Source organism: Mesoplodon bidens (assembly GCF_964165515.1).
Source record: "Mesoplodon bidens genome assembly, chromosome: 10".
NCBI classification, from domain to species: Eukaryota; Metazoa; Chordata; class Mammalia; order Artiodactyla; family Ziphiidae; genus Mesoplodon; species Mesoplodon bidens.
In genome coordinates, this window is record NC_138172.1 from 86,169,034 (window position 1) to 86,195,440 (window position 26,407).

Consider the following 26,407-nt stretch of genomic DNA (forward strand, 5'->3'; position numbering starts at 1 on the left):
TGTGACCTCGCGCGCACGCGCTGTTTAGCCTTCGCCAGCCCGGGCCCGCTTTCCGGCTGCGCAGGCGCTCTGTCGTCCTCCGAAAGCGGAGCGCGTTTCCGCATGAGGCGGTTGATTCGTGAGCGCCGGGGCGCTAGGCGTCTCCCCGCTCGGCCCGGGTTAGAGGGAGGTGAGTTGGCGGAGATCCCATGGAGCAGAAGAGCGGTCCGGATGGTGCACCGCAGGCTGAGCGGGAGGAGGGAGAGCCCGAGGTAAAGAAGCGGAGACTTCTGTGTGTGGAGTTTGCCTCGGTCGCGAGTTGCGACACCGCCGTGGCTCAGTGCTACCTGGCCGAGAACGACTGGGAGATGGAAGTACGCTTTCGCTGCTTCTCTCTTTCCCGCTCTTTATTTTGGTCCGTGCAGCGCACACGTCCCATCCCTGTGTCTTTGTTTTGCAGAGAGCGCTGGACTCCTACTTCGAGCCGGCAGTGGAGGAGAGCGCTTTAAAAAGCCATCTTGATACCGCCTTTGAGCCCGAGTCCTGGTGAGTGATGACGGGGCGGGGACGACTCAGGGCGGAGGCAGTTTATACCGGGTTGCGTTGGGCGTCCTGAGACCTGCAGTCGAGTTGGACGGGCGGGTTTGAGTAGAGGCACGTCTCGCCTCTGAATAGCCGGAGGTGGAGGGTTTTTGTTGGTGCGTGGGATGCAGACGCGTCGCAGCAGCGGGGCTGACGCTTCTCCCCCGAAGTCCAGGCTGTCACTTGGAAGGTACTTTGGAGTCGGGGGGTGGGGAGTGGGGGAATACCTGAAATGTAATTTTTTGACTCCAATTTTAGGAAATATGTAAGCAAGAGTTTCAAAACAAATGAATGAGGCAAAATCCTCTACTGAGGAATGGTAACTTGGAAGTCTTCTTGCTTCTTATATTGTTGTTTATTTACTCTCTGCCGCCCGGCCAGGATAATAGTTTTTATAAACTGCACATCCGCCCCTATTATTCCAGTGCTCCCTCCCCAATTCATGCACTTCTGCTCTTAAAGTCCAGGTGCCTTACAGGTCCCTCCACGGTTTGACCATATTTCTGGGTTCGTTTCCTTTCACACTCTCTTTCCTACCCTACAAAACTTCCAGGCATACCAAACTTTCCCTTTCTCCAGCGGGCCATTTTTTCTTGCCTTTCAACCTTTGTAAAGATATTTATCATCTCTGCCTAGAACCCTTTTCTTCCTCCTTCCTTGCTAAGTAACATTTATCTTAAAAGTCCAGCTTAGACATGACTTGTCTTCAGGAAGCTTTCCCTGATTTCCCAAGTCTGGGTAAGGTTCTCCTCTTAAGTAATTCTGTATAACATCATGCATGACAACTTAATTCATATTATAATCGCTATTTAGTATTTTATATTTCCCACTAGACTACATATTTGGTGAAGACAGTATCTGTTTCATACATTGTTGATTTCCCAAAGTCTCATACAATATTTGGCATGTAATAAGCTCTCAATAAGTATGAATTGAATATATAAAGTTCTCCCAGCTGTATGGGCAGCCTCTACAGTTAACTGTTTGTAGTAGATACTCTTTTCTCCCTGTGATCTTTTCAGCTGCACTGTGTCTTTTAGATGTGATAAGATCATTTCATTAGGCTCCTTTCTCCATCTGCCTGGCCTATTGTTGGGGAATTGTCTACCCATCCACAGTGACATATCTCTGGCTCCCATGTTGTATTAGCTAGAGCCAGTTAGAGTAGTAGGTGTTCACCTAGCCCGTGCTGGCCAGTCAGATCCTCTCTCCTGGGATTAGGACCAAGAGTGTTTAGTGAATCTTCCTGTCAAGCTGGGACTGTACATGTTAACTCAGTACCTGTGGGGGACCCATACCCATACTCTTTTGTGCATGGGGAAGCTGAGAATGCTAGTCTGCAGAGAGAGAGTGAAACCAAGGGCCGCTGAGTAGGATTGAGAGAGAGCCTTGATCGAACTTCCATAGGCATAGCTGTGTTCCTGTACTTGGCTCTGGGACATGATTGTTTCCTTGTGAATCCTTTTGTTTTACTCAGACTAGCCTGTGTTAGTGTCTGTTAGTTGTATCCTAAATTGTAGTCAGTAAAGAAATTGGAACAAAGGAGGTGGAGTCCCTGAAATCGTCCCTCAAAAAAAATGTGGGTGGAGCTGAGTAATGGTTGGGTAGAGGACCATTAGGAGTCCCCTAGCCCAGAATCATGAATTGGCAGAAAACCAGCAAAGTGATGGATGAGGCTGTGGTCTGTTGTCTCTTGGAACTCAGATCAAATGCCAGTGAGAGTGAGGCTTTATCTATAGAATAGAATAAGAATCCACACTGATATATATACATTTGTCCAGGAGTGAAGGGAACACTTTCCCTCACAGTAGAATTCCAACTACTAAATGTTGCAGGCATGTGAGAGTTAGAAAAAAAATTACCATTTGGGAACTATCTTGATAGTAATTATCTCAGACAGGAATCATCAATGGACACTAAAACTAAGGGACTTGCCTGGTGGCGCAGTGGTTAAGAATCCGTGTGCCAATGCAGGGGACACGGGTTTGGTCCCTGGTCCGGGAAGATCCCACATCCCACTGAGCAACTAATCCCCTGCGCCACAACTACTGAGCCTGTTTGCTGCAACTACTGAGCCCATGTGCTGCAACTACTGAAGCCCGCACGCCTAGAGCACGTGTTACACAACAAGAGAAGCCATTGCAATGAGAAGCCCGTGTACCACGACAAAGAGTAGCCCCTGCTCGCCGCAACTAGAGAAAGCCCGCGTGCAGCAATGAAGACCCAACGCAGCCAAAAAATATATATAAATTAAAAAAAAAAACTAATAGGTAAAAGTTGATGAGAAACAAGGCATTTACATAGTCTCAAAGTACCTCCCCGCAGAATACTTATTACATGGGGGGAAATCATAACTGTGCAGTGGAGAAACCAAGGGATCAAAGTTAACGTGACCAGTACTGGAGACAAATCCAATACTTCTGGATCAGGCCTCCTGACCTGATGCACTGAGGAGGACACCCTATCACTTCTGTGTCATTCCTGCCAAAAAATACACATCCTCAGAAAACATCCGACAAACCCAACCTGAAGGACATTCTACAAAATAAATGGCCTGTATTCTTCAAAAACATCAAGGTCAGGAGAGACAAAGACCGAAGAACTATTCTGGATCAAAGGAGCTTGAAAGAAACATGCCATCGCAATGCAACATGTGATCCTGGATTAGGACATTACTGGCACAATTGGCAAAGTTTGAATAGATCTTTAAATTATATAATAACATTGTATCAATGATAATTTTCTGATTTTTGATAATTGTACTAGGGTATGTATGTATGTCCTTATTTTTAGGAAATGCATTCAAAAGTATTTATGCAAATGTTTCAGAATAAAAAGAGTAAAGCAAGTAAATGTTAAATAAGTAAAATGTTAACATTTATCTGGATGAGTGGTGAGTAGAATTCTTTTTACTGTTTTCTGAGAGTCTGAAATTATTTCAAAAAAAGTTTAAAAGTTAACTAGACTTATCATGGTGATCATTTTGCAGTGTATACAAATATTTAATCATTATATTGCGTGCCTGAAACTAGTATAACATTATCTGTTAATTATACCTCAATAAAAAAAATTTTTCAGGCGTTCCCTGGCAGTCCAGTGGTTAGGACTTGGCGCTTTCACTGCTGTGGCCCAGGTTCAATTCCTGGTTGGGGAACTAAGATCCCAAAAGCTGCGTGGCATGGCCAAAAAAAAATTTTTTAATTAAAAAATAAAAATTTTTTAAAGAAGTTAAAATATTGGCGTTACATTTATTAAAATTATAAATACAAAACTCTAGTTCTCAAATTGATGTATATTTTATAAATGCTTAGCAGTCGCCTTTTAATAATGTTTGTCCCTCCACTCAAATGTCTGGGCCTTGGTGGGAAAGGTGGGGTCAGGCAGACCTGTGGGCTGGAGCCCATACACGTGGTCTCTCCAACATGATAGTCTCAGAGTAGTCAGATTTCTCGTGTAGCAGCTCAGGGTTCTTGATGGGCAGAGTGTTCCAAAAGGCTTGAGTGAAAGCTACAAGGCTTCTTATGGCCAAGCCTCAGAAATCCCAGAATAATCCTTCTCACTATATTCTATTGGTCAAGCAAGTCACTAAGGTCCAGATTCAAGGGGAAGGGTATTAGTTGGACTTCACCTCTCAGTGAGGGGAATAACAAAGAATTGCAGCCATTATTTATCTGGCACAATGAGATCTTATTTCAAATGTGATTTAAAATGAATCCAGATAAATGTGGAAATCTTACATTACTCAGTCTGATTTGGGGTCATAATTTATCAAATCATTTTAGTGACCTATGTCATTGAGGGATATTGAGTTGGTTCTAAGTGAGCAGACATTTGGATAACACAGTAAGAATCTATTTTTCCTCACTCCTCAGACTCTTGCTCTTCTATAGGCAGATACTTTTAGGACTCTTAAAATTTATTTACCTGTAGAATGAGGGCTACAGAGAGTCACAAAATAATTTTTAAATTAATCAGTTTATAGATTATTTGCAAAGTTGTGTTTCATTCTTATCTTGCCAGTGTTGACCTAACCAAGGAAGAAACAAGTGATTCCATTAGTTCTAAATCCAGCACATCTGAAAATGTTCAGCAAGAAGATGGCAGCATGTTCTCTTTCATTACCTGGAATATTGATGGATTGGACCTGAACAATCTGCCAGAGAGGGCTCGAGGGGTGTGTTCCTATTTAACTTTGTAAGTATTATTACATCTGTGTCATGGTAACGTGATAATGTGTCTTACCTGCCTACAAGGAGGGTAACAGTTCAACGTTATGGGCTTTGGAATCGGTCCTGACTTCAGAGTCCAGCTCTCAGAGGAAACATCTGAAGGAACTGGGAGTGACTGCCTCTGGGAGCAGGACTGTGGCTTGGGGTACAGAGGGAACACTAATATTTGTTCATAGCCTTCTAGTACTATTTTACTTACTAAACTTTGTATATAATTATTGCTATGAAAAGAAAATTACCAAAAGGATCCGTATCTTCCACACACTAGCTCTGTGACCTTGTGGAACCATTTGTAAGCCACTTCAGTTCTCCAGAGCTCAGTTTTCTTCATCATGGATAATAACTGTTTCAAGAGGATTGAAGAAAATAACACTTAAAGCATCTGTTAAGAGTGAGGACCATTGTAGGCTCTTAATATTATTGGTTTCTAGTGTCAATGATTCCTGTTCTTCTAACTTTGAAGGGTTGTCATGTATATGTTTTTTAAAAAAATTTTATCTTTACGGTATTATTTGTTAAATAGCACAGGTCTTTCTCATTTTATCGTTATCAAAGGTCAGCATAAATATTGAATATTAGATGTCCTAGAGGACTATAATTTTGTGTTTCTTCTATGCTGTGGCATTTTCCTAATCCAGGTAGCTGCAAATGAAATGGTATACCTCATATTTTTCATAAATTGATGTGTTTAATTAGGTACAGCCCAGATGTGGTATTTCTACAGGAAGTTATTCCCCCATATTCTACCTACCTAAAGAAGAAAGCAAGTAGTTATGAGATTATTACAGGTAACAGTTTTCCTGTTATTTAACTTGTCTTTTTCTTTGAAAAACAAGGTGAGAGATAAACCAAAGTTAGACAATTGGAACATAGACAGGAAAAAGCACAAATAAAGTAAGTTTGAGAAAAAGAAGTCAGACACAGGATACTAAAAAAATCATAGGAGAATACGTTGCATATGTGGAAAAATGGTTGAAATGGATGATTTTTCAGGAAAATATAAATTGCCGAAATTTGAGGCACTGAGTAGCTTTTTGGTGAAATCAAATTGTTAGAAAATGTTTAAGTGTGGTGATTGCATTGTGGTTATGCTTTTTCAAGAAGTCTTTATTAATTTCTTTTTATTTATTTTGTTCTTTTTCTACCTTTTTGCCCTGAATATTTTAGTTTTTGATTTTTCATCTATTTTGTTTTTACTAAGTGCATTTAATACACCACTTTGGCTTCATTTCATGACTTTTGGCTAAATCTCATGTTTTCTTTGACTTTCACTTTTACCTAGTGTATGATTTTAATTTTGATTTACTTTTTAATCCAAAATTGCTGAAGAGAGGGTTCTCTCTATCTGCCTTTTCTCTCTCTCTCTCTTTGCGGGACAACTTTTCTGCATTCTCTTGGGGATTCCTTTTGCCTGTCTTCTGTTTTGGTTATCTTGTTTTCTGAATCCCATGCTTTCTTCCTTGGTTTACTTCCTCGTTTTATTGAAGCACATTCTCTGGTCACTTTCTAAGAAGTAGCACATGGGGAGTGAAGTTTTTGAATCCCAGCCTATTTGGAAATGCCAATGTTTTATTCTCATAGTTCCTTGATAGTTTGGCTGGACAAAGATTTCTAGGTAGAAAGTCATTTTCCCACAGAATTTTGAAGGCATGATTTCAGTTTTCTAGTTTCCAGTATTGACGATTAGAAGTCTGATGCCATTCTAATTCTTGATCTTTCTTCCCGCTCTGGAAGCTTTGAGGCCCTTCTTTTTAACTCCAGTGTTTTGGGGGTCTTTTTTTCATTTATTATGCCAAACACTTGGTAGGACCTTTCAGTCTGGAGGTTTGTGACCTTCAGTTCTGGAAAATTCTTTTTTCTGTCTCTCTCTTCTTTCCTCCCTCCCTCTCCCTCTCCTCATCCTTTCCACCTGATGGACTCCCCACCTGCCATCTTTCTAGTCTGCTGCCCTCCTCCCTGCCCCTCCCTTTCCCGTTCTTCCTCCCTTCTCTTCCTGTTCCTCTTTTCCAGGTTCCCCTCTGTTCGGATAAACCAGTTACCACTTCTCTACCTACTTTGTTCTCTGAAAAACTTGGAAGCTTTCATTCATTGCCCCTCCATTTCTGTTTCTTCTTGCAAGTTTATACCTTTCTAAATTTTTTATTCACTTACTGTGATTTTTCTGGTGCTTCCCGAGTGAAAAGTAACTGCATGTCAAGTTGCCTCAGTTTAAGTTTCATCTACTCTGCCTTTCAGAAGTTTTTCAAATTTTTATGTTTGGTATTAGCACTGTTAACTGTTTTGGGCACTTATGTAAATTCATTTTTATTTTTGTATTTCTTCCGTACTTCCAGTTACACTTTTATATTTCTTCCATACTTATAGTTACAGAGGGACTTGGTTGACCATCTTCAACTATTTTGAAATAATAGTTTACTTTTAAGATTTATATCCATTTATATATCTATACCTGCTTGTTATAAAATTTTCAATAGGGGAGCTTGGGATAAACTGCAGATACCCCTGATCTCTCAGCCTAAATTCTTTTCCGCAATCATTTGAAGGTCATGAAGAAGGCTATTTCACAGCTATAATGTTGAAGAAATCGAGATTGAAATTTAAAAGCCAAGAGATTATTCCTTTTCCAAATACAAAAATGATGAGAAACCTTTTGTGTGTGCATGTAAGTAATTTTTTTAAATTGACTGTTTTTTTAAAAACAAGAATGAACTGTTTTTTTCATAGTTCCATGATGGTGTTCTTTTTAAAAAAACCATTGTCTTTAGAAAAATATTTACTCCTCACTTGTAGGTTCTTTTAAATAGTCTTAAAGAACTTTATAAATTAAATTTTTACATACATTTCAAATATAGACAAATTGTAAAAATAAAATCCTTGATTCATTGGATGTTTTCTTAATATATAAGAGTTTGCTGACATTCCACAGTTGCTTCCTAAAGTAGTTGTTTTTTTTTTTTTTTTTTTTTTAATGCACTGTACTTGGTACTGTGTTGTACTCTGTGAGTCTTACAAAAATGAGTCAAATAGATCTTGGTCTCATAGAGCTCATAGATTAGCAGGGGAGAGATTGTATGTATAGTACCTAAAATAAACGAAAGGCATAAATGCCCTGGGAGAGGTATAATGATATACCATGGAAGTTTAGAGAAAGGAAAGATGATTTTCAGCTGCATTGTTTAGTGAAAGTTTCATGATGGAAGTTGTGTTTGAATTGGGCCCTGAAAAATAAGTAAAATGGAGACATTAAGAACAGTGCAGGTGGCAGAACCACCATGAGCAAACTTTTACAAATTGTACATAGCAGGGTATGTATATATGAAAGACGGCATGTGTAGCTATAAACGAGCCTTCTATTCAGTTGGATGTAGAGGGCACAAAGGGGGTAGTCTGACGACAGGTTGGTAAAGTAGGTTGGATCCAGATTATAGGAGATCATGAATGCCCAATGTGAAGAATTTGAACTGGACTCTGCAGGCAATTAGTTTAAATAATGACAGATCTTACATTGTTGGTATCTTAATTGCAAATGGTAAATGATTCTCATTCATTCATTTAACTGACATTATTTTGAGTTACCTATGTGCCAGGCTCTCGGTAACATAGTAATAAATAAAAGAGCCATCTTTGCTTTCAGATGAGTCAGGGCTTTGTAGGAGAGAGAGAATTGTGCTGCAGTTCGATCTAGGGGACGTTATAAACAGTCTACACAGCGTGCTGTAGGAGGATAGGGGAGGGAGCCACTGATGCCTGGGATGCTGGGGAAGGGCTCACAGGGGAGTTGACATTCGAGGGAGGTTTTGAAGTATTAGTGGGTACTTGCTCAGTATACTTTGACCTTTAAGGATAAGCACAGTGCTGATTATATAGTTTCACTTTAGTAAATACTGATATATACCAATCAGCTGAATAATTACTGATTCTGTTAACAAAGTTTAGTGTTAATTGTTAGTGGATCATTTTAACAACTCTATTTATCTTGTTGCAGGTGAGTGTGTCAGGAAATGAACTTTGCCTTATGACTTCTCATTTGGAGAGCACCAGAGGGCATGCTAAGGAACGAATGAATCAGTTGAAAATGGTTTTAAAGAAAATGCAAGAGGTTCCAGAGTCCACTACAGTTATATTTGCAGGAGATACGAATTTAAGGGATCACGAAGTGAGTGATGAAGTCATTTCAGTGTTTATGGGCAGATTATTGCTGTGGAAACTAATTTAGGTTTCTTTTGACTAAAGCTATTAAAACTAGGACTTTGATCTGTTCATAATGTATAAGTGACCTTGCAGATGCAATTCAGCAAATGATTATTTAGCCTGTGCTACTTGCCTAGCACAGGGGAAGCAGAGGCAGAAGGGGCTGTTACATTATTGGGTGAAAACATATATATGGTATATGAAACAGACAACACAAAACAATATATATTGGTTAACAAGAGGGGTATAGAGAAAATAATGATTAGAAGAATTTAGAAAAGATTGTTTATTTGCAGTTTCTTAGTTGTAAGGTAAGAAGAACAGAAAGATTTGACCAACATAGTTGTCCCTAACTCTTCCTTCTGGATTTTCTTTTTTCAACCTTTTTTACCTTCATGACATTGGATTTGGTAGTGATTTCTTGGATATGACACCAAAAGCACAGACAACAAAAGAAAAAATAGATAAGGTAGACTTCATCAAAATTAAAAACTTTTGTGCATCAAAGGGTATTATCAGTGGAGTGAAAAGGCAACCCATGGAATGGTAGAAAATATTTGCAAATCATATATCTGAATATTCAGAATATACAAAGACCTCCTACACTTAAAAAAAAAACACACAGGAAAAAAAAAAACCTCATTAAAAACTGGGCAGGGGACTTCCCTGGTGGTCCGGTGGTTAAGAATCTGCCTTCCAATGCAGGGGATACAGGTTCCATCCCTGGTCGGGGAACTAAGATCCCACATGCAGCAGGGCAGCTAAGCCCACACGCCGCAACTACTGAGCCCACGTGCTGTGGAGCCCACACACCACAGCTAGAGAGCCTGTACACCACAGCTAGAATGCCCACGTGCCACAGCTTTGGAGCCCACATGCTCTGGAGCCCACGCACCACAACTAGAGAGAAGCCAGCACGCCGCAATGAAAGATCCCATGTGCCACAACTAAGACCCAACACGGCCAAAAATAAATAAATACAATTTAAAAAAGAAAAAAATGGGCAAAAGATTTAGACATTTCTCGAAAGAAGATATACATATGGCCAGTAAGTTCATGAAAAGATGTTTAACATCATTGGTCATGAGAGAAATGCACATCAAAACCATGATGAGATACCACTTCACATCCATTAGTATGACTATTATAAAAAAACAAAACAACAGAAAATAACAAGTGTTGGCAAGGATATGGAGAAATTGGAACCCTTGTGCACTGCTTCTGGGAATGTGAAATGGTGCAGCTGCTGTGGAACATGGTGTAAGGATTCCTCCAAAAATTAAACAGACTTTCCATATGATCCAGCAAGTCCACTTCTGGGTGGATACAAGCAAGCAAAAGCAGAGCCTCAAAGAGTTGTACACTTGTGTTGGTAGCATTATTCACAGTAGCTAAAATATGGAAGCAACCTAAATGTAAGTGTCCATTGACAGATGAATAAACAAAATGCATATATTGATACATGAAACAATATTATTCAGCCTTAAAAAGGAAGGTAGTATTGACACATGCTATAATGTGAATGAACCCTGAAGACATTATGCTAAGTGAAATAAGCCAGTAATAAAAGGACAAATGTTCATGATTCTTCTTATATGAGTTTCCTAAAGTAGTCAAATTCATACAGACAGGAAGGAGAATGGTGGTTGCCAGGGGCTGAGGGGAGGGTGGATTGGGGAGTTCGTGTTTAATGGGTAGAGTTTCAGTTTGGGATATTGAAAAGGTTCTGGAGCTGGATGGTGGTGATGGTTGCACAATCATGTGAATGTACTTAATGCCACTGAACTGTAATGTTAAATTCGTAAATTTTATGTATACTTTACCACGATAAAAAATTTTAAATCCTAGAGTGTGAATGGGAGGAAAAGTTAATGTTGTTAGTAAATTTCAAATAAAACTGAAGGCATTTGACATTGTTAGATCATATAAATGGTATACTTCTCAATTTATAGATTAGAGTAACAGTTTTGCCTTCTTTACACTTAATGTTCATTTTTATAAACTACTAATAGCAATAACTGAGACTATGGATTTTCAGTCTTCTGAGTTATATCTGACTCCCAAAGTTAGGAAGCCACTTGTGGCAGAAGAGAAGGGGCAAATTTCAGACCTCTCTGTCTCTCTTGATATTTTTATATTACCTACTTATTATCATGCAGTAAAATAATTTTATAACATATCTAGTTGTATCTAGTTGTGCATTTGTGCATTAATAAATAATCTGTGGCATTCTGATTTGAAAAGTTGCACTTAGATGTGGTAATGGTAAAGACCTTGTTAATATAAGGGAAAAAAGACTGAAAAGAGTTTTCTTTCTTTTTCTTTTTAGGTTACCAAATGTGGTGGTTTACCCAGCAACATTTTGGATGTCTGGGAGTTTTTGGGCAAACCTAAGCATTGCCAGTATACATGGGATACACAAATGAACTCTAATCTTGGAATAGCTGCTACTTGTAAGCTTCGTTTTGATCGAATATTTTTTAGAGCAGCAGCAGAAGGTGGCCACATTATTCCCCGAAGTTTGGACCTCCTTGGGTTGGAAAAACTGGACTGTGGTAGATTTCCTAGTGATCACTGGGGTCTTCTGTGCAACTTAGATGTAATATTGTGAACTGCTTTTCAAATACGAGTTTTAAATGTTCTGAGCAATTTTGTTCTGTGTTTTTGCAAATATAATTGCTACCTGTCTGGAAAGGTAGTTTAATATGGAGGAATTAATATACTGGATCATTGTAACAAAAGAAAAAACGACTTTGATTTTATTTTGTGGATTGTGTCCTCAGATTTCAGAACTAAATCTTAGTGTTTATTTAAATGAAAGCATACCTGTGTTCAGAACATGAGGCCTCTTAATGAAAGGTCGCAAAGGCTATCAGCTATTACAAGCTCTGGCTTGTAATAGTGCTCACAGCTGCTGGCTAGATCTGCATTTAAATAGATTGCAGCTATCCTACGTCAGACTTTTTGTGAGCTAACAGTGCCTAATTGGTAAGCTAGAAATGAACTCATGATTTAAAATCCGTTAATTTTTAAAAATTCATGTTTGTAGTTATGTCGCCAACAGAGGCAAAGTTAGGCTTGATAATGATTAAAGTCAGTTTTATAGAGACATTGGACTTTTTTTCTAAGAGAAAAATAAATGTGTAAAAAGAATTAGCCTTTTAGTTTTGCTACTTGTAAAACTGAATTTTTTTCAAGACATGAATGAGGAGTACTTCTACATGTGCTTTAAGGAAACATTTTTTTCCCATAAGAGAATGTACTTTAAATAAAGAATTCTGCTTGTTTATAGTTTGTTTTAGTATGTTTTTGTGCTCATGATGGGATTGAAGTTTTTATCTGCTTCCTGTTTCTGGCTCCACTGCTACTGTTTCACCTTTGTGTGGGAGAAAACAGCTTTCCACGTGGCTTCTCACTCTGCCAAATACTGCCAAGAATATATTGACTTCCTCAGTGTATAAAAATGAAAGCTGGCGGTAATAATTAGAATGAGAAGTGGCAGAAACTTAGTTTCATCAGGGGTGTCAAAATTAACAACTAAAACACCTAAAAAAAGACAAGCTGAATTTATATATAACATATGCTTTGTCATAATGGAAAACTTTTATATGTTAATCATAATTTTAATCATTTAAAATGAGTATTAATGCTAATATTTTAGCATGTATTACGGAAGCAGTAGTTCATTTTTGTGGGAAAAGGATTTTTTTGGCATAAATTGCTTATTCACTTGGAAGTATAATTAAGTTGGAACTCTACCACACTTCAAATTACAAAAAAAAAATCTAAATGAGTGAAAGGCTAAATATAAAAAAATAAAATATGTAGTAGTATGTATTAGATTAAATAATTATCAGATTGTTTTAAAAGTGGAAGGAGTGGGCTTCCCTGGTGGCGCAGTGGTTGAGAGTCCGCCTGCTGATGCAGGGGACACGGGTTCGTGCCCCGGTCCGGGAAGATCCCACATGCCGCGGAGCGGCTGGGCCCGTGAGTCATGGCCGCTGGGCCTGCGCGTCCGGAGCCTGTGCTCCGCAACGGGAGAGGCCAGAACAGTGAGAGGCCCGTGTACCGCAAAAAAAAAAAAAACCTGGAAGGAGTATCATTTTCTTTTTATGACTCAGCATCCAAGTGAAATACCTTCCCATTTACTCCTTACAGTGACAAAATCTAAGAAACAAGTTATAAGTGAAGTGAATAGGAACAAAAGTACTTTTGGTCTGCTTTCGATGGGCAATAGTTCTCAAATAATGCGAGAATTAAGAAACTACTAATATGCAGTATCTTGAACTTTTTACTTTGAATCTCAAGTTTTCTCAGTATAGTAGCTTTGTGTACCTTACTCCCCTTCTTGGTGAAATTCCAACTCAGAATGTTATATATCAGTATGCTAAGCACCATCTTTGCCACTGATACGGAACGTACTTGAATCTTGCTAGGCCTATTTCTCCCACCTTCAAAACAAGGTAGTTCCTTGTCTTTTATTGTGCAGTTTAGTAACAACAAGTGTCCCAACCAACAACATATAAAAAGCAGACGAAGTCAGAAAAGCTGTACTAAAAACACATCATTTTATCCTTAGTATTTACTATAGTGTCTGGCATGTAGCAGGAACTCAATAAATGCTGAAATGAAATGAGACAGTGCCCTCACATTTGTGTCCTAGGGAGGCAGACTAACATTTTCATAAGTCAGTACCAAAATAGATATTATATGTATTATATGTATCAAAATAGATACTCATTGTAATGGCTCTGAGTTTAGAAGTCTAGGCTAAGCTTATATCTATGTAAGTATGTATATATGTAGACTTTAAGCCCATGTATTAATGACTTAATTTTTATTTAAAGACTCCTGGGAACGGGCTTGTTGTCTGAGTACATCAGATTTATTGATGTGGTGAGAAAGGTCACTCTGGGGGTACAGTGGAGTGCCACTGTGAGAAGAGAAAGGATGGAAGTGTCTTGTAAGGTTTGGGTTCCCTTTGAAGGAGGATCTTGGAATCAGATTGGTACTGTTGCTTACTCTTTCAGAGGCAGGTTAGGAGAAGCAGGGACTAACTACGGACCGGGTGCTGTCATGAGGCAAGGAGAATTCAGCAGTGGGGTGTCACAAGTTACGGATGAAAATAGCAAAGCAAAGGGGGCGTCTGTGGTAGGAAAGCAGCAGTCATTCAAAGAGGGGGTTGTTATGTCGTTTTACAGCTGCTGCACGACTTTTGGGGAAAATATTTCCTGTTAATTTTGCTTCTGGCTTAATCTGTGCCTGTCCTCCCAGCCCGATAATTGGCAGAGTTGCCTTTTTCTTTTTAGTCCAAACTGATGTTGACTCTTTCAGTCCCAAGCAGTTTTTATTCTTTTTTTTCCCCCCGGGTACGCAGGCCTCTCACTGTTGTGGCCTCTCCCGTTGCGGAGCACAGGCTCCGGACGCGCAGGCTCAGCGGCCATGGCTCACGGGCTTAGTTGCTCCGCGGCATGTGGGATCTTCCCAGACCGGGGCACGAACCCGTGTCCCCTGCATCAGCAGGCAGACTCTCAACCACTGCGCCACCAGGGAAGCCCTGTTTTTATTCTTTAAAAGTGCATTTTCTTTTAATCATCCTAAAGGAATGCTATTACCACCTCTATTTTATAACTGACAAAACAGGTTTAGCAAGTAACTCATCCAAGGCCCAGCCATAGCCAGGGAGTAGCCTAGTAGGGGTTTGTTCATCAGGTCTAAGCACTGTACTGTAGTCATGGGGATATGCAAGGAATGCTTCAGGAATGCCCTGGCTTCCTTTTGTGCCCTATGTTACCATACCTAGATGCATGAATCTTTCTTACAAGAAAACAGTATAAATACAAGGAAGAGTCTTCCACATGAGTTTTCTATTGTTCAGATGATCACCTTCCCATAGATGCAAATGTAATCTAAATACTTTGGGCACCTGGTTAACCTATAAAGCGTGGGGTTGATCTGGGCCCCTCCTAACACCTGTTTCCATCCTCATTCAGAAAGCAACACGTGCTCAAAACATAGGAGGGCCTAAAGAGGCTACCGCTGGAGGAGTGGGACTTGTCCGTGTGGAGTGAATTTGCTTCGGGGGAGACATTTGCAAAGGGTTTTTGACCCAAGTAGTGTGCTCGCCACCCTGGCCCGCGGCATTTGGAAGAGGCACTCATCTCCCAGGCTGTTTAGGACCACGGTGTCCGTCAAAGTGCTGGTGAAGGAAAGGAGGTGGGGCATGCAGGCCGCCCTGCTGCCCGAAAGCCTTCTGCTTGGTCGCCTGCGGGGTGGGAGTCCGTCGCCTGGGTACCCATCTTTAGAGCCCGAGCTGGGAGTCGGGAGTTAGGCAAGAAGGACTGCTGCTCGCCCATTCCTGGGGGCGCGTGTGCGCGTGCGCGCGCGTCGCCGTGGTAACGGCGCAGCGGAAAGGCGCTGAATCACGGGCGCGCGCTTTCCCAGCTCTAGCAGAAGCTGATGCGGGGGCGGGCGGGGGTGCCCTCCTGGTTGCATCCTGACTAGACCGGGGCTGACCCCGGCGGGCCTGGCTGGCCTGGCGCAGAGGAGCGGTGGCCAGGATCTCTGTCACTACTGGAGGTAAGAGCGCAGCAGTAGCCTCATCCTGTCTCCGGTTTGGGCAAGAGTCTCTCCTCGGGGGCTATATCCTGGGGAAGAGAAAGCGAGGGTTTGGCTTGGATGGGGCGGTACCTCTTCCCTGACAACAGATGCGCGTGCCAGTGTGTAAAAGTGTGTGTGTGTGTGTGTGTGTGTGTGTGTGTAGGGCCGGGAGACGAAGAAGAGGAGCAGGTGGGACGGCAGGTGATGCTCCTAGCCAGCTCCACCGAATAGGGCTAGCTTTAGTGAGGCCAGCAGCGCCTCGATGCAGTATCCCACTTCCCAGCCCGTCTGGCGATTGATGGGAAGGGAGGGCAGCAAGTAGGCAGGTTATGCCAAAGGAAAATAAAATCAAGAGGCCCTGAGTTAGGAGGTGACTTTCTTAAGGTTCTTCTGAACATCTAGGAAAGGGCTTTTCTTGATGGCTGCACCGATTGATTGTTTCTTAGTAGGGTGGAGTCGAGGAAATTTGCATCTTTTCCCAATCTCATGAATTGCATTTCTTAGACCTGTAGAATCGGTTTTCTTTAAACTTCGTTTGGTAATATATATGTGATCTTTGCTATTATTTGCTAAATTCATTTTGTCTCTGTACCTTACCATAATCTGAAGCTTGAAACCTTTGAATGGCTTTTTTTCTCTTTCCCTTTGAACTTCCTCCACAGAATGGATATGAATCACGATATTATTAATCAAGAGCATAAACCTAAGATTATGAAAGTCATTCTTTCAATCATTCATTCTCTTAAGTATATGGAGAGAGAAAAGAATATGATATACCCACCCATATCCATTTTTATTGTTAGATTTCTCATCTAAACATTTTTGTTTGTGGGTTAAATGTTAGTGGTTTTTCCAGTGCTTAAATAGAAAAATTGAATGATATTTTTGATGATAATAATAGAAAAAGTAAATTTTAGACAACCCCCCCAAAAAGAACAAGAATTTTTGTTAGTGTTTATTTCTTTAGTCCTGAAATGCATGTTCAATGTCCATATGTTTCAAATTGTTTATTATAAGAAGACCACAATCATTGAGACTCCCGAGATTAGGCCAAATGTAAAATTTTATTTTGTGCTTATCATTTTACATAAATTTTTGTACAGATGAGGAAATCTGGAAATATCAGTTCAGCTGTAGACTTAGGCGTCATACAGAAAGCTGAATTCCTCTGTAATTTGAAAAAGAAAAATATAATTATATATCAAGACTTCTTAGAACCACAGGTGACAGAAAGATTCATCACACCTTTGCCATATAAAATGCCAAGTCAGGGAATTAATTTCCTTTCAGAATAACAAAAATAATTCAGCCAAACTCTTTATGTATTAAAAATAGTCAAAAGAGAGCTTCATTAATTTATTAATGTACAAGAATGGATTTGCTGTTCAATTTTCTTGACTTAATTTTTTTTCTAGCCAAACGGATAAGCAGCATTCTCTTTAAATAAATCTGTAGGACCAGGCATGACTGTTTCTGGGGCCGTGATGTATTAATAGATTGCCAGGTCAGATGGCCTGGGTTTGGTCATGGCTCTGCCACTTAATGGCTGTGTCACATTTGGCAAATTCCTTAATTCCTCTTAGCCTCAGTTTTTTCATCTGTAAAATAGGGATAATAATAGGACCAACTTAATGAAATTCCTATAAGAACTAAATAAAACAATATGTATAAGAGCTCTTTGCTCATTTTCTGGTATGCAACTAACTTCAATAAAAGTTAGTTCTTATTGTTATTCTTTTTTAAAATAAATTTATTTATTTATTGGCTGCATTTGGTCCTCATTGCTGCAGGGGCTACTCTTCTTTCCCGTGGGCAGGCTTCTCATTGCAGTGGCTTCTCTTATTGAGGAGCACGGGCTCTAGGCGCGTGCACTTCAGTAGTTGTGGCACGCGGGCTCAGTAGTTGTGTCTCGTGGGCTCTAGAGCGCAGGCTCGGTAGTTGTGGTACACGGGCTTAGTTGCTCCACAGCATGTGGGATCTTCCCGGACCAGGGATGGAACCCGTGTCCTCTGAATTGGCAGGCGGATTCTTAACCACTGTGCCACCAGAGAAGTCCCATTACTGTTATTCTTGACATAAGTTTTCTTTTCAGGAAATATTTTCTATGTCTTCAAAATAATTTCTCACTAAAAATACAATTATTTTGATGTGACCAAAACTTGTTCTGGTTTATAATGTCAAATCATCATAAAATGCATAAATTTTTCCTTGCAGCATCTTTGCAACAACAATAATAAATATAATAATCACAATCTTAGAGGCACATCAATTCCAGGTAATTATATTTGATACCCTAAGGAAGGAGCTTTGCTTTAGTAGGCCTGGGATAATTGCTGGGTTATTGTTTTATTTGTTTTTTAAAATCTGTATTTTTAGATACTATTTATGTGAATTCCATAGTGAGAAACTTTCTTATTTATTTCTATTAAGCAGTAAATATGGTTGGACCAAAATAACATCTATTTTTGCATCATTTGACAGAGTCTTTTAACTAGAGGTGTTTGAATTTCAAAGTAAGTCTTCTTAAATGACACACAAGTAGATAAAGACACGGTATTGGAGTTTTAACTCTAATCCCTTCCAAATAACCTTGGTAGAGTATGTTACCTGTTGGAAAGTGTTACTATGTCCAGCCTGCTGTGCATTCTTTTCCTTAAGTTCAAATAAGCAAGGGATTCTCATAAACATCTGTTTAAGCAGTGTAGCTAGAGTAACAGGATAACTCCGACCTCAAAATGAATTTTCAAAGTTGGTTTTATTGCATGCTGTAATGTAAAACACCAGAATTATTAAGTATCGAGGGCAAATTAACTCCAGTGTTGCCACGTACAAATCTTACTACTTTTTTTAAAAAATATAAATTTATTTATTTATTTTTGGCTGCCTTGGGTCTTCGTTGCTGTGCGTGGTCTTTCTCTAGTTGCAGCGAGCGAGGGCTACTCTTCGTTGTGGTGCGTGGGCTTCTCATTGCGGTGGCTTCTCTTGTTGCGGAGCACAGGCTCTAGGCACACGGGCTTTAGTAGTTGTGGCTCGTGGGCTCTAGAGCACAGGCTCAGTAGTTGTGGCGCACAGGCTTAGTTGCTCCACGGCGTGTGGGATCTTCTTGGACCAGGGCTCAAACCTGTGTCCCCTGCATTGGCAGGCAGATTCTTAACCACTGCGCCACCAGGGAAGTCCTGCCACCAGCAAATTTTAAATGTTACAGTGTGTAGAATGTTTTTTCATGTGGTGGTGGGGAAGTATGGCTTTTTCCTCTCTGGGATAACAATCCTGTTATTCTAACATTGTGATTGTCATCATATCTTACCATATTTTTTTCTATCCTCCTCATTAAAATGAAGTATAGGATGTCTTCTGGTCAATATAACATAGTTGCCTGTCTTCAAAATGTTTTCAAAAGAATCTCTCTTTTTTTTTTTGCGGTACGCGGGCCTCTCACTGTTGTGGCCTCTCCCCCTGCGGAGCACAGGCTCCGGACGCGCAGACTCAGCGGCCATGGCTCACAGGCCCAGCCGCTCCGCGGCACGTGGGATCTTCCCGGACCGGGGCACGAACCCGTGTCCCCTGCATCGGCAGGCGGACTCTCAACCACTGCGCCACCAGGGAAGCCCCAAAAGAATCTCTTAAGATGACTTATCTTCAATAAAATTATTGGCTTTACCATCTCTTTCAGTATATTTGTACTTATCAGGAGGTTGAAATATTTTATTAATTTAGTATCTTCAGCCTCCTTGTCTTAAAGCTTCAAGACATTCAAATTCTAGGTGCCAAATGCTCAACACTTTATTGTTGTGTGGGAAAAGCTTCCTTCCAGACACATATGTGTTTAGGAGCATGCTACTAGCAGCTAACCAGTCTTCACTCGTTTATATCAGGCTTTCCTAACTACTCCTGTGCAGCAACTGCTCCTCCCCAAATCTGGAGAAACGTTTTCTGACCTCCTTTTACTAGACCTCTTCCACCCAGTTGACCATTCTCACTTTCTTGAAGCAAGAACCTCTCTTGGTTCACAAGTTCCATCCTTCAGTCCCTCCGAGGGTTACTCTCTAAAGCAGATATATGACCATGTCACACCTCTGCTTCAAAATCTTCAATGTCATGTCCATCCGTGGATGCATGGATAAACAAAATGTGGTCCTTACATACAATGGAATATTATTCAGTCTGGAGAAGGAAGGACATTGTAACACATGCTACAACATGGATGAATCTTGAAGATGGTATGCTAAGTGACATAAGCCAAATACAAAAGGACAGTATTGTATGACTCCACTTATATGAAGCATCTAGAATAGTCAAATTCATAAAGATAGAAAGTAGAATAGTGATTACCAGGAACTGCCAGAGCAGGTAATGTTAGGGTTCAGTGGGTACAGAGTTTCAGTTTGGAATGATGAAAAGTTCTGGAGATAAACAGTGGTGGTGATGGTTACGCAAGAATGAATGTACTGAATGCCACTGAATTATACACTTAAACATGGTTAAAGTGGCAGATTTTATGTTATATGTATTTTATCACAATAACAAAAAAAATTTGTTTAATCTGCAGTGACTCCCCACTGCCTACTAGATGAAGTGCCGACCTCTTAGTGTGACCTGGGCAGTATTTACTACTTCTTCTTGGTTTACGTTTCCATCTTCTTATCACATCATTTCCTGCACATATTCTACATTCCAGCCATATGGAACCACTCAAAATATGCCATCCCTTGCAGGATCCCACGCTTTCTCTGTGTAGTCAGTCCCTACAGCCTAGAATGCCTTTCTTTTTTTGAGAAGCAACCACTCATCCCTCAGGATAGAGCTTACATGTAACGTTTCTGAAGTCTTCCCTCGAGTCCTCAGTTCCTCTTGCTTTGATGGCAGTCTAGCTTGTGGCTGTGCCTCCATAATGTCCCTTATCCCATTACTGTATCCTATGAGCTTCTATAGAGCAGGGATGTTTTATTTTTTAAATGCATATTTTCTTTAAAAAAAAAAACTGAAGTTAATGTTTCCATTCTTCTCCAGAACTACATAAGACCTTAGTATACTTTAATCTGCCCCTCATCTTTCACTTCACTATTGTTTAGCTTTTTTTTTTGGATAACATTTTTATTATTATTTCCAACACTGTTAGTCAGTTTCTACCTTACTGATGCTTCTTCTGTCCATCTGTGCAGTTTTCCTTTCATAGCTCTTTTAGTAAGGATCTTTAGGTAGGTATACTCTGTGTTTATGTAAAAAAACAAAAAAACAAAAAACCCCTTATTTTATTGTTACTCTTGAATGACAGTTTAGTGAGTATAAAGTTCTAGGTTGGCAGTTTTTGTCCTTCAGGACTTTTGAAGATGCTATTTCTATTATCTTCTGGCACCTATTTTTTGCTAATAAATCATGTTGTCAGTCTAATTCTTGCCCCTGTTAAGATAATCTGTCTCTTTTCTCTGGTTCTTTATAAAATGTAATCTTTGTCTTTGGAATTCTGCAGTTTCATTTCAGTGAGAATAGGAATAGAATTACTTTAACCTGCTCAGTACTTCTTGTACTTCCTGGATACGAAGATTTTTGTCTTTCATTGGTTCTAGAAACTTCTTGGCCATTATCTCTTTACATTTTGTCTCTTCCCAGTTCTTTTTATTCTTTCCTTTTGGAGTCATCAGAAGATGTATATTGGACCAGTTTTTACTTCAGGACTCTTATTCTTGCCTTTGTATTTTCAATTTTTCATTTCTTTGAATTGCATTTTGGATTACTTCCTCACACAATATAGCTTTCATTTCAGTTCATTGAATTTTTTTTTTCAAGTTCATTGAATTTTAAAATCCGGTGGCTTTATTTCTAACTACACAACTTCTGATTTGGATCTTTTAAACTATGCCCGTAAAAAAAATCTTACTAGGGCTTCCCTGGTGGCGCAGTGGTTAAGGACCGCCTGCCAATGCAGGGGACACGGGTTCGAGCCCTGGTCCGGGAAGATCCCACATGCCGTGGAGCGGCTAGGCCCGTGAGCCACAACTGCTGAGCCTGTGCTCTAGAGCTTGCGAGCCACAGCTACTGAAGCCCGCGTGCCACAACTACTGAAGCCTGCATGCCTAGAGCCCGTGCTCTGCACCAAGAGCAGCCACCGCAATGAGAAGCCGCCGCACTGCAACAAAGAGTAGCCCTTGCTCGCTGCAACTAGAGAAAAGCCCACGTGCAGCAAGGAAGACCCGACACAGCCATAAATAAATAAACAAACAAATAAATAAATATCTTACTGTACTGTTACTTTATTATGATTTTTGTCTCCTCTCTTCACCTTAATGTGTTTCACCACTTCAAACATACTTATTTTGTAGTGCCTCTTAGGTGTACTTCTACTTCTTTTTCTTGCTCCAGTTTTTTACGTCCGCCACCTCTCCTTTGTACTGGTTTGCTCCCTAGCTTGTATTACTTTTGTTTTTAGGGTGGTTCATCTTCGGTGGGGATTGTTTTTCTGGTGGAGTTCTATGTGCTCTGTGTTGAGGACTGTCCTTCTAGACAGATTTTGCATTGCTTCTGCATAGGAGCTTAGCTATGTGTTAATTTTAAAAAGTTTTGTTGTTGTTGTTATACATACATATGCTTCATTTAGCCTGGAAATGGAAGTTATAAATTAGTTCTATAAGGGTTGTTAAAAGAAAGTCCCCGTAAAGAGGCACATCTTGGCAATCCTTCCTCTTTTTGCTTTCAGTCTCATCATGACATGCCTCTGGTTTCTTCTAGCCCCTATTCTAGGATGCATTAGTCCTTCTAGGCTGCAGTGGTCTTTGTGAGGCTCCTCCTAATATTGTATAATGTCAATAGATGTTCAGCTACTTTCCCACTGCATTAGTCTTTGATAATATCTAATTCCTTAATTGACCCAAATTATTTTTGTCCCTGCGTTTGAAACTAATATTGTATTTTCCCTCCTTCTCTTTCTTTTTTATAACTATTCCCATTTGGTTTTTGTTTGTCTTTTGAACATTCAAGTAGATTTTCCTTCTAGTTAGGAATATATAGTTATCATAATGGCATCTCTTAAAAAGTAATTCCCATCCCTTTGTTTTGTTACTCCTAGTTTGTTACAGAGTAAGTCCTAATAAAAAGTCAATTTGTTACCGAGTCCAAGCTCACTCTTCTCGTTCCCGGCAAGACAGGCCAATAAATCGGAGACAAGGTGCTGAAGCAAGGAATACAACTTCATTTGGAAAGCGGGCAGACCGAGAAATGGCCGACTAAAGTCTCAAAATAGCCATTTTATCAGGGTTTGGATGCCAGTTACTTTTATAGCACAGAGATGGGGAGGAGATGAGGAACTAAAGTAAAAAGGCCATAAGTTTGGCAAATATCTCCTGGAATGGCCAGGCTCCTGGAGGGGATGTGTGAATTTCTTCTTTCTTGTAGCCATCCACAGGTGGACAGGGTCCGGATATTTCCCTGAACAAAGGCACTTTGGTTTAACATTCAAGCAGAGGGTCAGGGTTCCCCAGGCAGGCCATTATGTACAGACAGTATCCTTTTAGTGAACAAAAGCAGCGGAAAGCAAGTTAAAGTAAAAGAAACAGATCCAACATGTAGTCAGATTTGGTTCTTCCCTGTTACAATTTTAGTTTATATATTTTAGATGATTTTTGCTTTATAATGAATGTGAGAATCTACCATTGTCTTTTCTTCTCATTCCCCAAATATCCTTGCATATTTTTGCCTGTTTATTTTTTGCAAATGGATTTTGTTAAGTACTTTAAAGCATTCTGTTGAGTTTTCATTCATTTTGTTTCTTTGTTAACCTAATATATTGTTATCTTTAATACCTATCGTCTTTCCAGGTTATACAAGGTTTCCCTCCCCAATTATTCGTATCTCCCATTATCTCTCCCAGTACAGTTTATTTATTTATTTATTTTTTTTTTTGCGGTACGCGGGCCTCTCACCGTTGTGGCCTCTCCCGTTGTGGAGCACAGGCTCCGGACGTGCAGGCTCAGCGGCCATGGCTCACGGGCCCAGCTGCTCCACGGCATGTGGGATCTTCCCAGACCGGGGCACGAACCCGCATCCCCCGCATTGGCAGGCGGACTCTCAACCACTGCGCCACCAGGGAAGCCCACCCAGTACAGTTTTATTATTGTATTTAAAGATATTCTCTGTCACATTGTAAGTCTTTTTGCATATTTGTAATGCTTCTGGCCATGCCTAGGAATGGGATCTCTCTCATTAGTGCTCTTTCTATCTGTATATTTGTCTGTTTTATACAGAGATGCTGTTGCTTCAAAGAACTTTGCTGATCTTCACCAGCCTGCTTGTATTAATCCTAGTGCTGATGTTTCTTTCATTAATTTGATGAGTTTAATGATAAGGAAACATCTTGTGTTACTCTTCCCACCATCTTCTTAATCATCTGATTCTTTTATTTTATTTTATTTATTTTTTGGCTGCACCACGCAACATGTGGGATCTTAGTTCCCTGACCAGGGATCGAACCCATGCCCCCCTGCATTGGAAGCACGGAGTCTTAACCATTGGACTGCAAGGGAAGTCCGATATAATCTGATTCTTAGAACATTATTAAAGGAGGGATTTGACACTTTTTTTTTTGGCTTGTATTTTTTCCCTGGTCTGCCCTTTGGAGCTTCACAGAATCTGTTCACTCCCCATTCCACATGAATGCCCTTCCTGTGTTTAAAAACCAATGCTGGATCATGTTTCCCTTAATTCTGCTTCATCTCCTAATAGGAAGTCATCTTATACTGTAATTGTAAGGCATTATCTCTGATGCCAGTAAATTCCTGGGTAATCCTCTGTGTTGATTAGCACAGGTTTTCTAGAACTTATTTTACTTTATCAGCTTTCAGTGGAGAAATTCAGAGCATAGATTTCACTACTGAAAAGTTGCCAAGTTTTTACCTTCTTGGCAAGGCACCTAGCTACATGTATTGTCTGAGTTTCCTCTGCCTTACCTCCTTGTTTTTGTTGGTGAGGATTTGGGGGCTTGAGAGCCCCTTGTAGATGCAGGAGTAGTGGGTCTACACCTCTTCTACAGGTACTTTCTCAGCTGCTTTCTTTTCAATACTACTCTCCAGGCTCAGGCAGGTCGGGGGTGAAGGAGTGTGACTCATGAAGAGTTTATCGATTGCCTTGGCAAGGGAAAGTGCTGAAAGTGAGAAAGATCAGGAGAAAGCAATTCTGACTCAGTTTTATCCTTTATATTCCTTACCCACTGAAACTTAGAGGCTTGTTTTGGAGAAACCGGAAACTAACTTCTGATTAGTGAGCCGCAGAATTTCAACTGATTCAACCAGAATATTCTGTGTACCTGTTGGGGATGACACATATCTATCTTACCTTCTCAGATTCTTAATGGGAGCTTCAGATAATATGAAATATGTAAAATTGCCTTGTGAATAAAAGGACTATTATAAATGGCTATTATGTTGATGATGATGATGATGATGATAAATATTACAAACCATTTTTAAAATGTTCTTATTACTAATAGGATAGATTATTAACTGACAGTTTTCTACCTTCTTTCATTTTGTCCCTTTTCTTTCATAGGGAATAAGTGAATAATTATTTCCTTAATGCCAGAAAGTTAAATTCTAAAGGCGAACTCTTTTTTTTTAAATTGAAGTATAGTTGATTTACAATATTGTGTTAGTTTAAGGTGTACAGCAAAGTGGTTCAGATCTTTTTTTTTTTCAGTTCTTTTCCATTATAGTTTAGTACAAGATATTGAATATAGTTCCCTGTGCTATACAGTAAATCTTTGTTGTTTAAAGGAGAACTCATTGACAAGCTAATCATAGACCTGCTGATAAATGGAATTGAAAGAATGAACAGTCTCAGAATTGATGAACAGTTTGCCTGATTCAGAAGTTTGGTAATCACCAGCTGTCTTCAGAATTTGATGCAAAGCAGATTCACTGTCATTCACACACAGGACGTCTGGCATCTGAACTTGGACATCACAGATCACAAACTGGGTTTTCCCCCAAAGTCTCTGGCAGATGGTGTCTGCACTCTCTCTGGCCTTTCCTTCTGCATGTTTTCTAAAGGTGATGATTTAGTTATTAGAGCACAGGACAAAGCATTTATTTAGGTAGCAGTGTTGACCCCATTAGTAAGAATTAAATTTAAGGAGAAGGAAAAGTGCTAAGCCGATTGAAAGCTAAGCTACTCCCATACTTAGGGAGACTGTTTAAAGCCCCATGATGTACACTTAAGGTTTCACCTCCTGAAATTTTTCCTCTTAGTTTAGGAACAGTATCTCCAGGAATATAAAACTCTGGTGTTATTTATAATACAAAGACCATGAGACAGTGTGTTCATTTGCAGCAGTTTAGAAAAGATGGTAAAATGTATACCCTAGGAATCAGTACATAAAGAAAATAAATAGTTGTTCTCTTACCTGTTTCATCCAGTTACTTCCAGGAAATCACCACTTCCTTTCTAACGTTGCTTTGACTCTTGTTGAGTGCAGGATGCTCAGATGGTAACCCATGGCCTGCAGTCACCCCTGTGGTTAAAGGCTGCCTCAGCAAAGACAGTTTTTGTCACAGTAGTGGCTGATAAAGCAAGGAATGAAGAATAATAAAAGACAAGAGAACATCTCCGGTAGCCCCCAGGGGCTAAGCTGAAATAGCAAAATACAGCTCATCTTGTTTGAGTTCACTGGCTCTGAAAAGCAGGGGTTTACCAACCAAGTTTTGTTAGCCAGTAAACCACAAACAGGACAAATTATAAACACAGTCTGTTCTGAGTAGCCTGAAGGAAGATGCTTTCCAGAAGATCCATTGGGATCTTTGAAATTAGGCCCCCTTTGAGCTGTTTTCATTTACCTCAAA

The 26,407-nt window shown here is 40.0% G+C and overlaps 2 protein-coding genes across 3 annotated transcripts in view; both read left to right on the forward strand.

Annotated features, from left to right (window-relative positions):
• Positions 1–107: 107 nt before the first annotated feature.
• TDP2 (tyrosyl-DNA phosphodiesterase 2) lies at positions 108–12,260 on the forward strand. 2 transcript variants are annotated; one of them, XM_081246860.1, is made up of 7 exons: positions 108–251; positions 440–525; positions 4,582–4,755; positions 5,487–5,578; positions 7,334–7,452; positions 8,776–8,946; positions 11,311–12,259. In XM_081246860.1, the coding sequence occupies exons 1-7, from the start codon at positions 189–191 to the stop codon at positions 11,590–11,592; spliced, it is 987 nt and encodes a 328-aa protein (XP_081102986.1). In that variant the 5' UTR covers positions 108–188; the 3' UTR covers positions 11,593–12,259. The 2 variants fall into 2 exon arrangements, with proteins under 2 accessions (XP_081102986.1, XP_081102985.1); XM_081246859.1 differs by having other exon boundaries at positions 111–353; positions 11,311–12,260.
• Positions 12,261–15,456: 3,196 nt separating this feature from the next.
• The window catches only part of KIAA0319, a 71,363-nt gene continuing 60,412 nt past the window's right edge, over positions 15,457–26,407 (forward strand). Inside the window, exon 1 of the mRNA XM_081245384.1 lies at positions 15,457–15,560. The gene's annotated coding sequence lies outside the window, so the exon portion shown is untranslated. The remainder of the gene's footprint in view (positions 15,561–26,407) is intronic.